This window comes from Cnephaeus nilssonii (assembly GCF_951640355.1).
Source record: "Cnephaeus nilssonii genome assembly, chromosome: 2".
Taxonomy (NCBI): Eukaryota; Metazoa; Chordata; class Mammalia; order Chiroptera; family Vespertilionidae; genus Cnephaeus; species Cnephaeus nilssonii.
In genome coordinates this window covers 35339650-35355731 of record NC_137073.1, presented here as the reverse complement: position 1 = coordinate 35355731, position 16082 = coordinate 35339650, and the positions used below count along the sequence as shown (strand labels likewise).

General features: G+C 51.1%; 1 protein-coding gene across 3 annotated transcripts in view; it reads left to right on the top strand.

Annotated features, from left to right (window-relative positions):
* The window catches only part of COL26A1 (collagen type XXVI alpha 1 chain), a 155786-nt gene that overhangs the window by 35223 nt on the left and 104481 nt on the right, over nucleotides 1-16082 (top strand). For all 3 annotated transcript variants that reach the window (XM_079799384.1, XM_079799383.1, XM_079799385.1), the window contains exon 2: nucleotides 1560-1682. In XM_079799384.1, coding sequence (XP_079655510.1) covers nucleotides 1560-1682 — 123 coding nt within the window. The remainder of the gene's footprint in view (nucleotides 1-1559; nucleotides 1683-16082) is intronic.

Sequence of the window (16082 nt, the reverse complement as noted above, 5' to 3'; positions counted from 1 at the left end):
GCTGATAAGAAATCTAATTCCAATCGATTGTAGGTAATCTGTTTTTCTTTTTATAGCATTTAGTAGTTTCTCTTCATCCTGAGTGTTCTGAAATTCCACCACAATCTGTTTGTTTTTGTTCATCTTGCTTAGCATTCAGTGGGCCCTTTCAAATTAAGACCACAGTCTCTATTTATTTCTCAGAAATTTTCTTTATTATTTCTTCAGCTTTATCCTTCCCCTTGTTCCCTCTGATCTCCCCTTCAGGAGCTGCCTTCTAGGCCCCTCACCTTTGCCCCCACGTTTTCTATCTTTTTTCCCCTCTGCCGTGCATCCTTGTAAAGTTCATGGCTTAAATTTCCAGCTCATCAGCTTTACCTGTATCCATTCTGTTTCTCAGACAAATTGTTGAGCCTTTTATGTTCATAGTCATACATTTCATTCCCAAGATGTCTATTTTTTTTATTTCATAATATTTTTTTTTTATGAGTGAGAAATTCTCTTGTCTCTTTGAGGACATTAATTGTACTTTAAAAATTGTTTCCATTTATTTGCTTTATTAATTGTTGTTTTTCCTGAGGTGTGATTTACTCTATGTTGAGTTGGTGCCTTTTTTTCATGGTGTTAGCCTTTTTTCTCAAATAATTTGAAATTCCTGGTATGTGGGGTTTTCCATTAGTTGTCTCTTTTTTTGGTTTCCTGCTCCATTGCCTTTTGGAGGGTTGGTGGCATAAGTGAAGGGTAGAGAGTGTGCAAGAATTCATTGAGAGGGTCCCAGTTTCTCCAGGAGGTCATCAGCTTTTTAGGCATTCTGACCACACCTGTCTCAAACAGGTGAGTCCCATACCTGATTCTTGATACCAGCAGGGATGGGGATCTGGGTCCTATCTGTCTGGCTCCTTCCACTGTGGTCCTCTGACAATGACCTCAGGCCCCTGGGGGTCATTTCCCTGCGCAGAGCCCTTCAGTGGCTTCTCACCGACTTCATGCTAAGACCCATGTCTGTTCTGGTGGGTGCCATGCCTCTTTCTTTCTCTCGACTCCTCCCCTCCCTACAGCCTCTGGGCCATGTCTAATTGCACGCAGGCCCTTGTGAGCCAGCTGCATATCATGGTCTATCGCACCTGGTGCCTCTGCTCACACTGCTCCCTCCTCTACTAATGCCAGTCTCTCTCATTGTCCCCACGTGTTTGGTCAGCTGACTCTTATCTTTCAGAACTCAGGTTTCTTAAACTTGGGCTGGGTGCCCTGCTTTGTTCCCGGGGCTCCTTTTCTCATGATGTGGTTGTACCTATGACCCGTGTTCCTGCAGGTTGTAATCATCTCATCTGTTTCCGGGCAGGCGGGCAGGGTACAGCTTTTTTCACTGATTCCACATGGAGCGTTTGATGACTCTGATGATGCCAGGGTTTGGTAGCCAAAAGGGGTGGTATTCTTCCTTCCTCTTGGACCCGAACAGAGGGTCTCAGTGTGCCTCTTACCCCAGAGGATGAGCCCCCAGGCTTGTGGAGGGGACTTTTGACCAGCAGTTGGCACCTCAGGAACAGTCAGTGCTGACGTGACTGTTGTTCTCCCCACAGGCACTGGTGCCATCACACGGTAACACGGACGGTGTCCTGCCAGGTGCAGAACGGCTCGGAGACAGTGGTCCAGCGCGTGTACCAGAGCTGCCGGTGGCCCGGGCCCTGTGCCAACCTTGTGAGGTAAAGGCCGCAGGGCTGGCTGGCTGGCTGGCTCTGCCCTTCTTTTCTGTTCCTTTCGATGAATCCAACCCCAGCACAGCTGTGAGGGAGGCGGTTTGACACTCAGAAACAAGAGTCAAGCATGCATTTATGCATCAACTTCTGTGTGGGGAGGTGGGAGGGCATGTGTGTGCAAAGATGAAAGGGATTTGCTCCCCACCCTGGCATAACCTCACAATCCAGTGGGTGTTTGATTAGCAGAAATTCCCAGTGGTCAATGAGTAGGGGGAGGGGATGGGAGGGTAGGAGAGGGCCAGGAGCGGCTGAAGACAGAACCAGCTGCTGTGGGGCTCCAGACTAGAATGTGGGTCTGTGATGCCCTTGAAAGTCCAGCCTGCCTCCAGCCCGTCTCTCTCAGCTCTGCCTTCTCACGAGCCCCACTCTGGACTGTAGCTTTCAGTGGCTCTCAGCATTCACAGGGAGAGATTTATTTATTTATTTTTAACCATTGTGTTTTTTAAAAAATACATTCCATTGATTTCAGAGAGGAAGGAAGAGGGAGAGAGAGATAGAAACATCAATGATGAGAGAGAATCATTGATTGGCTGCCTCTTACACACACCCTATTGGGGATCCAGCCTGCAATCCAGGCAGGTGCCTTGACTGGGAATCAAACTGTGACCTCCTGGTTCATAGGTTGACGCTCAACCACTGAGCCACACCAGCCGGGCTCTTGCTCTACTTTAACCCTCACTGCAGTCTCTAGGTCATGGGTATATCCTAGATTGCTTTTCTTGTTTAAGATAGAAATCTAATTGACATATAACATTGTATAAGTTTGAGGTGTACAACCAGTTGGTTCAGTACATTTATATACTGCAATCTGATGGCTACAGTAGCGTTAGCTAACACCTTTGTCACTTAATGATCTAGATTTCTTGTCATGACAACATAAGAAAGAGAAAGAAGAAGGATGGCTCGTTTTCATGAGGGCTGGTGCAGGTTCGTCAGGATCCCTGTGATAGGTTTTAGTTTAGCTTGTGCACAAGCGTCCACCAAATGCATCGTCTGAGGTGAAGATGTGATTGTGTTCGGATGGATATCAGTCAACATCTCACTGGGAAAGGAAAAGGCAGTTCTCATCATCACGTAATAAAGAAGCTCGAGCTCCTCCTCGCTCCCTGTATGCTCTCCTTCCCTTTTTCCTTTCTGACTGTCAGGAAGGCGTTCTCCTCCTGGGCTTGGGAACAGTTCGCCTGCCCGCTCTGTCTGTGGTATTTTGTTCATAGTTGCTCTATGCATGTCACACCTCCTTGCTGCCCTTACTGTTTTCCTAGCCTGCTATAGGGGCTGGGGGGTGGAGTAAAGTGGGCTTTGGAGTTATAAAAAAAAACCCAGTAAGTGGAGCCACTTTAAAAGGGAACCGGAGCTGCCGTGCCAGCGGAACTGCCTTGCACACCCGTGTCTCAAACTTGGGGATGTTAAAACAGCGCAAAGTCTGGGCCTAAGCAGTCCTGTGGCCTCCCCCTCGCCCCACAAGCACACACAGCTGTTAGCAAAAATTACAAGAAAGCAGCTATTATGACTACTGGACTGAAAATTAAAAGCATTGTTTAGAATTAACATCAATCACTGTGTTATGTTATCTGCATTCAAAGAATGTCTTTTTTTTAAAAAAAGGATGTAAAGGGCATTTCTGTCTTTCTTCTTCTGGCCATGTTTGGAAATAGAGCTTCAGAGCTCCATCCCACTCCCTCCTGTGGCCGCGACAAGGTGGCCAGCGGGAGGACACGGGGCCACAGCCTCGTTGTCAGAAGGCAGTGGCAGGGCCTGGATGGACAAGGGCGAGAAGAGTTTCAGGGATGAAGAAAAATGGCCAAATCAGAGTGGGCATGATAGTGGCCCTGACCCCAGGGTGGGGAAGCCTGTGGGTGTGAGCCTGTGGAGACAGCCCTTGGACGGAGGTGTCCTCTGGCTTGTCCTGGTTTAACCTGGCTGTGCGGGTGGAGAAGGGCTAGTCGGTGGGTGGGGATAGGAAGTGAGAGTGGAGGGGCTCTGGGTGACGTGTGATTGGATGCTGCATGGGGCAGGGCTGCTCTCTGACCCATGTGCCTGTGTCATCTGGAGCCCTGGGCCTGCCTGGGTCTGTGGCCAAGGCAGGAGTGCTGCCCTCATCCCTGGCTGTTTGCTGCCCTCCTGCCTTCTCCCCAGTTTGGGTGTCTGAGTCTGGGCCAGACTCTAACCCATCCCTCTCCCCAAGTCCACTCGCTCACTCACCATAACTGCTCCAAGGAAGTGGCCTGGCATGGAGTCGAGCTTAATAAATGGTTGTTAATGGACTGACCCGATCACCTGGACTCAGGGGTCCCCTCCGTGGAGTGGTGGGGATGTCAGGACTTCCTCCTGGGGCACAGGGCTGCGCCACGTCCCACCATTCAGAATGGGTGATAGCGGTGTCACACCTCTTCCTCCTAGAAAGGAGTTTAGCTTTGCCTAGGAAAAGCCCCATCCCCAGAGACCCCTCCCAGGGTGTCTGGAATTTCTTGTTTGTTTGTTCAGTCTCTCACCATTCATTTGTTCATTCATTCATTCATTCATTCATTCATGTTTCCTTGGAGGCTTGGCTGCATGACAGGTCCTGGTTTTATGAGGGTGCAGCACTGTCTGTCTGTCTGTCTGTCTGTCTCTGTCCTTGAGGCAATGGCACTTTAGGGGCAAGTAAAAGATGACTTCTAAATGGTGGCTAGGGCCCTAGCCAGTTTGGCTTAGTGGATAGAACACCGGCCCTCGGACTGAAGGGTCTGAGTTTGATTCAGGTCAAGGGCACGTACCTCGGTTGCAGGCTCAATCCCCGGCCCCCAATCAGGGCACATGCAGGAGGCAACCAATCTCACATCCATGTTTCTCTCTCTTTGTCTCTCCCCCTCCCTTCCACTCTCTCTAAAGAAATCAATGGAACAAATATCCTCGGGTGAGGATTAACAACAACAAAACTAAAACAATGTTGGCTGGGGCCTAGGGTAAGCCAGTCTGCTGTGGGAGGGTCACTTCATCCTGACGGCCGGCCGCTCAGGGAAGGCTGTTGTGAGGAGGTGACATTTGAGCTGAGGCAGGGCCTCACAGTAAAGGGAGGGAACAGCTGGAGATCCAGGACAGAGGTTGCCACGGAGAGGGAGGCTCCGGGGCTCAGACCCCTGCGTGGGGCTGGGTGATGATGGATGGTGGGGATATGTGAATCGGGAGGGGCCCCCGTGCCTGTCACACAGGCCCGCTGCACTCAGATGGGGAGTTGGGGCTTGGCTGGTCTTCCTTTGGGTTCTGCAGTGCCTAGACCGAGAGCCTCCAGTTCAATAGAATGATCTCTTCACCCCTCCCGCTGGCTGTCTCCCTTCTCCCCGTGATGGGAGCACCTTGGGCCGGGAGGGCCCAAAGCAGTGCGTAGGAGGCACAAAGGAAGGGGAGGCGGGTGTGAGGGCTCCCCCACCCAGCATACGGGTGCCTGGAAAGATCCTGCTTGCTTCGGGCTCGGGATTTTCTGAGAGGAGCAGGATCGCTACACTTGGCCATCTGTGGAGGCGTGAAAGATGGAATGTACTTGGGCATGACCAGGAGCCTGCCTGTCTCCCCCCGACGCCGGGTCCACAGAGCCGAGTTCTTAGGGCATATGGCCTTCCACCCAGCAAAGGGGAACCCCTGTTCTGGGCCCTGCCCTTTAGGGAGGCCATTTTGGTCCTCCTCCAGCCATGCCCATCCTCACGGGGCAAGGAGTCCATGAGGCCAGGGGGATGTGTCCATCTGGACCCTGTGGCCCTCTTTGAGACCTGGGTACCTGGGTACCTGGTTGAACAGCCCTGAGTGGCTTCCAGGCCTGCACTGGCCTCTCCCCTGAATCTGGGGACTGTGCCTATGGTTGGTATACTCCGAGCCCCAAGGGGCAGGTGAGGGGTGGCTATTTGCAAGAGTGGGGTGAGTGGATGGAGCTGGGACATGAGGGCTGGCTCCACACACAGTGTGTGTGTTGAGCTAGGGGTAGGAAGAGTAGGAGTGGGGGTTGGGGTCTCACTTGTTTTGATTGTAAAAATGATTATTGGACCCATCTCTTGAAGCTACTGGGGCGGGTCAATGCCTATGCTACAGCGTTTCTAGGCCAGTGTCTGGCTTGTGATAAGCCCTGCAAGTTGGCTATGACTCTCTGAGAAGAGATTCAAATATCAAGTGAGAAGCAGTGGCTGGTGAGCGAACGCCAGAGCTATTTGCCAGCTGAGCGCTTGGGGCACCGGCCTCAGTGACCTCCTGCTGCCTGCCCCCACTCAGTGCAAGGTCTGGGTGAGGGCAGGAAGCAGTTTCTGCATTTCTGCACAGTTAGATTTGGGGGTCAGAGTGGCCAAAATCCTTGGTGGGGCCTCTCTTTGCAGAGGGCTATGAAGTCATCTCATTACATTCTGATGACATTTTTATGACAAAGTGTGCAGGTGGGCGAAGGGAGGGTGTGGTTGTGAAAACGTGAGTGTAACAGAATCTGGGCACAGTGAAGCCTATTTGGAATGCACATGGGGGCTGGCATGTGCCCCAGACCCCTCCTTGTGCCCTCACCTGCTCCCCCTGCTTTCCTTGCTTTATTCATTCGCTCAACACTTCCACAAATATTTATTGAGAGTATACTATGTGCTGGGGGCGGGGTGAATAGGATAGAGCATTAGACCAAAGTCTCTCATGGAATTTATATTCACCCAAATATGAAAACAAGAAGAAATACCCCCTCCTAACGAGTACAGGAAATTAAAGCAAGGTGATGTGACTGAGCATGAATTGGGGGCTGCGTTAGAGGAGGCAGGAGAGAGACTCTTTGAAGAGATGACACTGATGCTGAGCAATGAGTGATGAGAAAGAACCTCCGTGTGAAGACTGGGTGAAGATAGTGCAAAGGCCCTGGAACAGAGAGAAGGTCAGTGTCCAGAAGCAGAACAGGGGAGGAGGAGAGTACAGGCAGAGCTTGAGTTTGAATTTTATTGAAAGCGTATTGGGAAGCCATTGAGGGTTTTAAGTAGAGATGAGGAATGACCTGATTTGGGTGTTTGTTTTTAAATTAAACATTTGAGATAATGGTAAATTCACATGTAGTTGTAGGAAATATCACAGAGAGATCCCATGTCCTTTTTACCCTGTTCCTCTCAATGGCAACATCTTGCAAAACTATAGTACAGCGTCGTAACCAGGATTGACACTGATGCAGTCAAGATTCAAAGCATTTCCTTCCCCACAAGGACCCCTCATGTTGCCCCTTTATAGCCTCACCTACATTCCTCTGACCTCCCACCTCCTTAACCTCTGACAGCCACTAATCTGCTCTTCACTTCTATAATTTTGCCATTTCAAGAATGGAACCAGACAGTATATAACCTTTGGAATGCACTGGTTCACTCATCATAATTTTCTGAAGACTCACCCAGGCCGATGGGTGTATCAATAGTTATTCCTGCCCAGGCCGGGAGGGTTAGGCTTTGATTCCTGGTCAGGGCACATACCTAGGTTGTGGGTTTGCTCTCTGGTCTGGGCACATGCGGGACACAACAGATCAATGTTTCTCTCTCACATTCATGTGTCTCTCTCTTTCTCTTTCCCTTCCTCTCTTTCTAAAATCAATAAACAACAACAACATATTCTCAGGTGAGGATTTAAAGAAATCTCTTTTAAAAAAAAGTCTGTTCCTGCATTTAAAAGAAGCTTATTCCTTTTTATTGCTGAGTAGTATTCCACAGTGTGGACGTGCCACAATTAGTTCAATCATTCACCTGTTGAAAGACATCTGGGTTGTTTCCAGTTTGGGGCTCTTGTGAATAAAGCTGCTATAAACATGCAGGGTTTTGTGTAAACATGTTTTCATTTCTCTGGGTAAATGCCCAGGAGTGCAATTGTTGGGTCATATGGTAGTTGCATGTTTAGTTTATTAAGAAACCGCCAAACTGTTTCCAGAGTGGCTGTACCCTTTTACATTCCCACCAGCAAAATCTGAGTGATCCAGTTTCTCTGTATCCCTGCCAGCATTTGGTGTTGTCATTGTATTTTACTTTAGCCATTCTGCGCAGTCTATTTCCTTGTGGTTTTAATTTGTGTTTCCCTAATGGCTAATAATGTTGAACATCTTTTCATGTGTTTATTTGCCAACTGTGTATCTTCTTTGACAAAATGTCTCTTCATGTCTTTTACCCATTAAACGGGCCATCTATTGTGCATTTAATTGGATTATTTGTGATTTTACTGTTGAATTTTGAGATTTCTTTATGTATTCTAATATTAGCTCATTGTTAATTATTGGTTAGCAAATATTTTCTCTCACTCTGTGGCTTGCCTTTTCATCCTTTTGAGAGTCTTGTGCAGAATACACACACACACACACACACACACACACACACACACACACATTAATATGCATGTATTGTGCGTTTTACGTTTTCAGTGTTTTGGTATCATTCATTCATGGCACAGGGGGAGGAGTGCAGGTAGGAGGCTGAGTAAAAGAGTACCAGGAAGCTCTGGGGTCAGGGCCATAGTGTATTTCGTGGATTCTAAGATGCCATTGGTAGGAAGAAGTGCATTATCTTATAATTACTAAGAATGCTGCTAATTAAACTATAGCATATTATCAACTGTAATATGAATCCCAATGTCAGAGATGTTAAATGTAACCATCTGATCCTGAAACAGCCCTGGTACCCTAATCTTAGAGGTGGGTTAAGGAGGAGAGTCCAGGGGGGTGAGAAGGAGCAGCCAGAGCAGGAGGAGGTGCGTTTCCTAGGGGATGAATTTTGGGAGGGAGGAAGGGGGAGGGTGAGTCTCCTAATACTTCTGGGAGTCTGGTGGGATGAAGGCCAAGGAGTGACCATTTGATTTGGGAATGTGAGGTCCTGGGCACCCTGGCAAGTGCAGTTTTGGGGAGTGGAGGGGATGGAGGCTGAGATGGCATGGTGGAGGAGAAAAGTGAAAGGTGAGGAAATAGAGCCTGGGAGACTAGAAAACTAAAGAAGTTTGCTGGGAAGGAAGCATGAAATGAAACGGGGCTCAGCATGAGGTCAGTGGAGGTTTTTGTTTGGCTGGTTGTTTTTAAGATGGGAGATACCGGAGCATGTTTGTAAACTGCCAGGAATGATCTGGGAGAAGAGTTGGCGTAGCTGGGTGGGGACTGGCGTAGAAGTGAAGTTCGGAGAAGAAGCCTGGGCTGGGGAGGGGGGCGGTGGGAGTGGGAGGCGAAGGGGTCCTTGTCAGAGCAGCAATGGGAGGGAAGGCTGAGATGGGGCCATCCATCACCCCCATGGGGCCACCCACGTGACACTGAGATGGTTTGATTTTGTTGTTTTTTGTTAATCCTCACCCGAGGATATTTTTTCCATTGGTTTTCAGAAAGAGTGGAAGGGAGGTGGGGAGGGGGTTGGGAGGGAGGGAGGGAGGGAGAGAGAGAGAGAGAGAGAGAGAGAGAGAGAGAGAGAGAGAGACCGTGTCAGTCAGCAGGTGGTGTGGAGAGAGGGTGAGGGGCTCTGCGGGACCTGTGGCCTCCGGGGCTCTGGCCTGGCCTCAGGTTTCTCAGCTCCTATGCTTGGTCTGTTCCGTGTTTTTTCAGTCCTTAGTGAGCACCCAAGTGCCCAAAGCACTGGTGTGCAAAAGGAACACGGCCCTCCTCCCAGAGCCTGTGGAGGGGGAACTGTCAATCAAGGACTCACAGACATGGGGCGGGGAGATGGCCCTGTGAGACCAAGGCCCGGTTCCCTTGGGGGAACATCAGAGCAGAGATCTGGGTGATGAGGAATGTCACCAGCAGAGAAGAGCCTGGGCCTGGAGAGTTCCCTGTGCGGGGCCCTCAGCCCCAGCTGGGGGCCAAAGGAGGGCGGCGAGGACAAGCATGCTCCCCTCTTCGTGCCTTAGTTTCCCTTTCTGGGAAACGGGGATAAACCCCTGCCTTGCTCTGTTGCTCGCTCGCTGCAGCGGGATGTCAGGGATACTGACGTGCCCTCCTGCCCTCCCGAGCCGGTTCTGCTGGGGGAGGGGGTGGGCCAGGTCTCAGGGCCTGACAGGTTCGGAAGGACCAGCCCCAGGGCCTCCGGGGTTAAGTTTTCCTCACCCGCTTCCCTGCCCGTCTGTCTCCAGGCCCCTCGGAGCTCAGAGCTCTTTGATGGCGACAGAGCCAACCTTTTCCAGATGTGCTGAGCGGAGGGTTTTGCCGGAACTCTCCGGGGCTTCATCTGCCTCCTTCAATCCCCTCCGCCAGACGGCCCCCCGCCAGCCAGCCTCCCTCCTCTGGTGGGGTTGCCTGCCGCCTGCAAGGCCACGTGAAGTCCTGGACTCTGTACTTTGCAAAAACATGGCCTTCTTCCCCGCCTCTCCCCCTTGGCCGGCCTGTGTGTGGGTCCAGAAGCTCCCGAGGCTGCCCACCCGGCAGCGAAAGCTTGCCTGCGCTGTGGCCACCTCTCGGCCCTGGCCCCTCAAGTGGTCCCTGTCCTGGTCCTGAGTGTGTGTGTGTGGGGGGCGGGGGGGGGGGGGCCTGAGCAGAACACCCTCCTCACGGGGCTGCTGCGATTTCCGCCTGGCTCTAGGAATGCCTAGCGTGGACCCCGAGGAGGCCAGAGCCTGGAGACCCCCCTCCGCCTCCTGCTCAGAACTGCGGTGGGACAGCCCCTTCCCCTCCCGCTGGCCCTCTGCTATTAATCAAGAGATTAATAATCTACTGCCTCCCTCTCAGAAACCCCCACTCCCATTTCCTGTTGAGTCTCCAGCCTGTCTCGGTACCTCCCAGTCTGGTCCTCCTAGCGGTGGTCCCTGGTGAGGAAGTGGGGCCAGGGCAGGAGCAGAGGCCTGCGAGTTGCAGTGCCCAGGCGGGGAGGGGGCACCTGCTCCCCCAGGGGAGGTCTCTGGGCTGGCAGAGCCGTTCCCTGTCCCGGCGCCCACTGCCCACCGAAGCGCCTCCGGCTGCTTTGGGACCTTGCCTTTGGAGGCCAAAGAGCCAGGGCCTCCGCTTACAGATGCCAGTGATGGGCATCTCACCCCTCCTGGGATCCTTTTCTTCAGATGTCCTCTCATGTCTCCGTGAGCCCAGGGGCGCCTTTGGGGACACACAGGAACATCTGCGCCTTTTCTGGAGCAGTCACTGATCAGCTGTAGGACTTGAGCTGGGCCCCTTGTGAGACCTCATGACCTCAGCCCCCCTTGCTCCCCAGAGGGTCTCGGGGGCCTGCAGAGGGCAAAGCCCTCCTCCAACCGCTCAGGGTTGGGGGGTCAGCTTCTGAGCATTGTTGAGCAGGTGTGAACATGCCAGCCCCATAAAGAGACCTGGTGCCATCAAACCTGCCTCCTTATAACCTGGATCTGACCCCGCGCTCCTCCTTGGCCTCAGTTTTCCCCTGCAGAGTGAGGCCATTCATTCCTGCCCTGCCCCCCTTTCTCAACCAGCAGCTGCCTGACTCACCTCCCTGATTCCTTCTCCCTTCCCCTCGGGCTGCAAGGTAGCCACAGGTGGGGTGTTTCTTGAAAGCAGACCTGCTCACGGCACTCCTCTGGGCCATGGTCCCTCATTGGCCTCACCATGGCGGGAGGTGCGGTATCACAGTGGGCCCACAAGGCTCTCTGTTGCAGGGTGGACAGTCTTCTTTATTAACCTACATCAAATAAGAGCAAAATTAAGCTGTACTGTTTTTTAGTATATGCAAAGACAGTAAGCAATACATGTACATACACATATATACGTTAATATGCATGTATTGTGGGCTCAAAAATAGTTTACTGACCTGGAGCATGCTCTGAAAGCTTGGAGAGCATTGGCCAGCACGGTGTTCACAGACCTAGTCCATAGCTTTGCCTGCATTCGAGGTCCTCACAGTCTCGCCTTCGTGAGCTGCCTTGTCTGTGCCCTGGCTGTCCAAGCACTCTGCCCCCAAATGCACCAAATTTCACCCCAAACAATGTCCTGGCTCTCCTGGTGCTGTCTGCCTCCTCACCCCGAGGTCCCCTGCGTGTATCCCTGAGGTGGGAAGCTTTTCCTGGCCCCTCCTGGTAGAAGTGACCATGCCCTGCCCCCCCATTCCTGCAGCCATTAATTTCCATGGATGTTCCCCAGCTAGACACCCTGAGTTCCTCCAGGGAGCCAGCATGTCTTGGTTAGCATTGCGGTTCCCAGCCTGGGACTCCATCTGGCACACACTATTTATTGATTTTTTTTCACTCATTCCACCAATCTTTATTGAGTGCATATGATGTGCCCCACCCTGAGCTAGGCCTGGGGTGCAGCCAGCAGCTTAGTGGAGGAGATAGACATCAGACAAATGATTGCCTGATGAGTCTATAATTAAAAGGGTGATGAGTGTTTGGAGGAGAAGTCAGGTTTCTATGACAGTGTAAATTGAGGGGATCCAGCCTGCAGGGGTGGGTGGAACTGAGAGGGGGCTGGTCAAGGAGGGCCTCTCTGAGAAGGTGGCCCTCGGGGCTGCATTGGAGCTAATGGGTGTCTCAGGCAGAGTGAACAGCAGATGACAAGCCCTGATACGGGAAGGAGCTCTGTTGGGGTTCTAAGTGGGGTTGGAGAGGGGTGAATGGGGAAGCAGCCAAGGTGGCCAGTGGCCAGATCTTAGACCCACATGGCCATGCTACAGAATTTGGTTTGTCCTAAGATTGGAGATAAAGTAGGCAGGGCAGTGGAGGCAATGTGTGCTTTGGAAACACCACTGGAGCATCTCTGTGGAGTCTGGAGGTGGGAGTGGACGCTGGGCATCAGTTAGGGGCCATTGCCACGGTCTAGGAAGGAGGTGGTGGAGGCTGGACCGGGCCGGCGGGAGGAGAGCAGTGGGCTGGTGGGATCATCATGGAGGAAGGACTCCCTGGGCTCAGTGATGGGAGTGGAGAGTGTGGTAGGGTCAAGATTTCTGTGGCTATTTGTTGAGTGAATAACAACCCTCAGGAGAATATATGCCCTTGAATTCGCCAAATGACAGTGAGGAAGCCCCAGGATCCGCCAAGCAGAGGAAACAAATCCAGAGAAGTCACAAGTCCCTAGAATTGGGCTGTCTTGGGGGGAAAAAAATGGCTGGGGAGGTGGGAGACACCGGATGGAGATTCCAAATTGTATTGGAGACTCTCAGGTTGTTGCATCCCAGCTCAGACTTCACAGGGGCTCAGAGAAGGGGACTCACTCACAGATGGGCAGAGACGCACTGGAATCAACTAGAAAGAAAGCCGCGGGAAAGCCCTGTGTTTGTCCGCCTGCCTGCATTGCTCCTCTGGAGCCCCGAGCTGGCCTTTGTTAATCAGCTTGATTGTGGTAATCATTTCACAATATATATGATTACACACCCCGGTGTCGCCCTCTCTGTGTCCCCATCTCAACTGGGCCAAAGAAACCAGAGAAGCCTCATCGGACCTCTCAGACATGTCCAGGGAGCAGCGGATGGAAAGACAGGGGTCTGGGCATGTGCGGTCGATGGTGAGGAGTGGGTCGTGGTTGGCTCCTCTACTTCCTGATGGTGTAGACTGAGTTGGGGCTTGGCTGCTCACCAGCTGCATAGCTTAGGTAAGGGCTCAGTGTCCTTGTCTGTAAGTGGGACAGGAATACTCTCACAGTATTCTGTAACTACCTTACATTCCCCTTGCTTTTCTGCGCTGACTTTGTCATTTGTAAAGTGGGCATACATGGCACTTTTTGTGGACCCGTGAGGGGCTGCCCCTCCTTCAGCCTGTTTCCACAGCTGCGTGGCCTTGGATGCCTGTTGGCCAGATGGCTCCAGGAGAACTGCCCTGTCACAGGAGTCAGACCCTCGGTCAGTCAGTGGATACACAGTGTTGCCCAACTACTGTGTGGCAGAGATACGGGCATCAATTAATAGTCACACGTGGGAATACAGTTTGCAACCTGAAGTAAATGCTAGGAAAGCAGGGCACAGGGAGCCAGATGGAAATGTTGAGCTGGTTGGAGCCATCAGGAGGGCTTCCTGGAAGAGAGGGCCTTTGAGGTGAGGGTGGAGGTGACTGGGCCTTAACTGGGAGAAAGAGAGGGAGAGAGATTGAGAGAGAGATTGAGAGAGGGAGATGCACAGCTCCTTATGGATAGCTGGAGAATCTGAGCAAGGGGCACACAGGGCACTGGGAGGTCTGGTGAGTGCCTGGCCAGAGCTCGTGGGCCACAGTGTGGCATTTGCTCGCCACCCCGCATGGACACATAGCACCACGAAATCAGGAGAAACAGGATGGTGGGGCATCTCCACTTTGGGGAGAATTCAAGCCTCAGGGCAATCTTGCTCCTCTCTCCAATACCCGGAGCTCATTAAATTCTTGGTGGTGTGGGGACACTTTTGGTTCCGTGCGGCCCCCACCCAGGACCTGGTCCTTGGCCCTCAATGTTGCTGCCAAGGAGCGAGGCTGACACCACCACATCGCTGGTGGGATGAAGCCCTGTGCAGGGTGCGGCCTCTCTGCGGACAAGCTGGGTTCTTCTCAGTGTCCTCAGCTGAGAATGGGATCGAGGCCATCACAGGTTAAATGAAGTCTGTAGACCCTGGGATTATGGCTGTTTGTCTTATTGTGGAGGTGGTCTGGGGGGATGGTCTGACCTGAGAGGGATGCTCCCTGGTATGAGGGGTGGGAGTGGGGCAGGAGACCACTCTGTCCCTTGAATCAGCCCTGATCTCCTGTCTCACATAGGCCTTCAAGACTCTGTGTGTGTGTGTATACTTTTGTTTATTTATTTATTTTTGACAAATAAAAATTGTGCATATTTAAGGTGTACAATGTGATGTTTTTATATACAGTATACACGTTGTGAAATGGTTAGCAAATCAAGCTAATTAACATATCTATCACCTCCCACAGTTACCATTTTTTGTGTGCGGTGAGACCACTTGGCATCTGCTCTCTTAGCAAATTTCAAGTATACTAGAGGCCAACTGCACGAAATTCGTGCATGGGGGCGGGGGGTCCCTTAGCCCGGTCTGCACCCTCTCCAATCTGGGACCTCTTGGGGGATGTCCAACTGCTGGTTTAGGCCCGACCCCACAATCTGGGACTGCTGGCTCATAACCGCTCACCTGCCTGCCTGCCTGATGCCCCTAACCCCTCTGCCTGCCAGCCTGATCACCCCTAACTGCTCTCCCCTGGCAGCCTGATCACCCCTAATCCCCTCTGCCTGCCAGCCTGATCTCCCCTAACAGCTCTCCCCAACCGCCTCTGCCTTGGCCCCCACCACTGTGGCTTTGTCCAGAAGGACCTCCGGAAGATGTCTGGGCTATCCGGTCTAATTAGCATATTACCCTTTTATTAGTATAGATGATACACTATTAATCACAGTGGCCATGCTGTGCATTAAGTTTTCAGAACGTACTCCTTTAACTGAAAGTTTGATCAATTCCCCTTCCCCCACATTCTCCCAACTCCTAGCCTCTGGTAACCACCATTATACTCTTTGTTACAATGAGCTCTGCTTTTTTGTGTGTGTTCCATATATGAGATAATGAAATATTTGTCTTTCTGTGTCTGGTTTATTTCACTTCGTATACAGTCCTCCAGATTTATCCACATTGTCACAAATGGCAGGATTTCCTTCTCTTTATGGCTGAATAATATTCCTTTGTGTATATGTGTAGATAAATCACATTTTTTCCATTTTAAATGAAATTTTAAATTTTAAATTTATTAGGGTCACGTTTTCTTTATCCATTCATCTGTTGATGGACATTTAGGTTGTTTCCATGTCTTGACTCCTGTGAATAATATTGCAAGGAACCCTGATTTGGTTTCCTTTGGATGCATACCTAGAGTGGGATTGCTGGATCATGTAATAATTACATTTTTAACTTTTTAAGGAACCCTCCATGCTATTTTCCATGGTGGCCGCTCCAATTTACAATTTCACCAGCACTGTTCTTTACTCAGTCCTCCAATTCAAATGCTGATCTCTTTTGGAAAGACCCTCACAGACACAAAGTGATGTTTTACCAGTTATCTTGGCATCCCTTCACCCAGTCAAGTTGACACATAAAATCATCACAGCCCTGGCGGGATGGCTCAGTTGGTTGGAGTGTTGTCTTGATGTACCAGGGTTTTGGGTTTGATCCCCAGTACGGGCACATGCACGGGTTGACCAATGAATTCATGGATGGGTGGAACAAATCAATAAATCTAAAATAGTAGAAAAAAAACATAACCATCACAATAAGTAACATTTATTAGCATTTGCATTGCCTAGGAATGGTGTTAATCACTTAATGGAAATATGTATTAGTTTCCTTGGGCTGCTGTAACAAAATGCTATAAACTGGGTGACTTAAGCAACAGACACTTATTTTTCAGTTCTTGAGTCAGGGAAGTCCAAGATCAAGGTGCTGGCAGGTTCGGTTCCTGGTGAAGGCCCTCTTTCTGGCTTACAGACAGCTGCCTTCTGTGTCTGCTCAT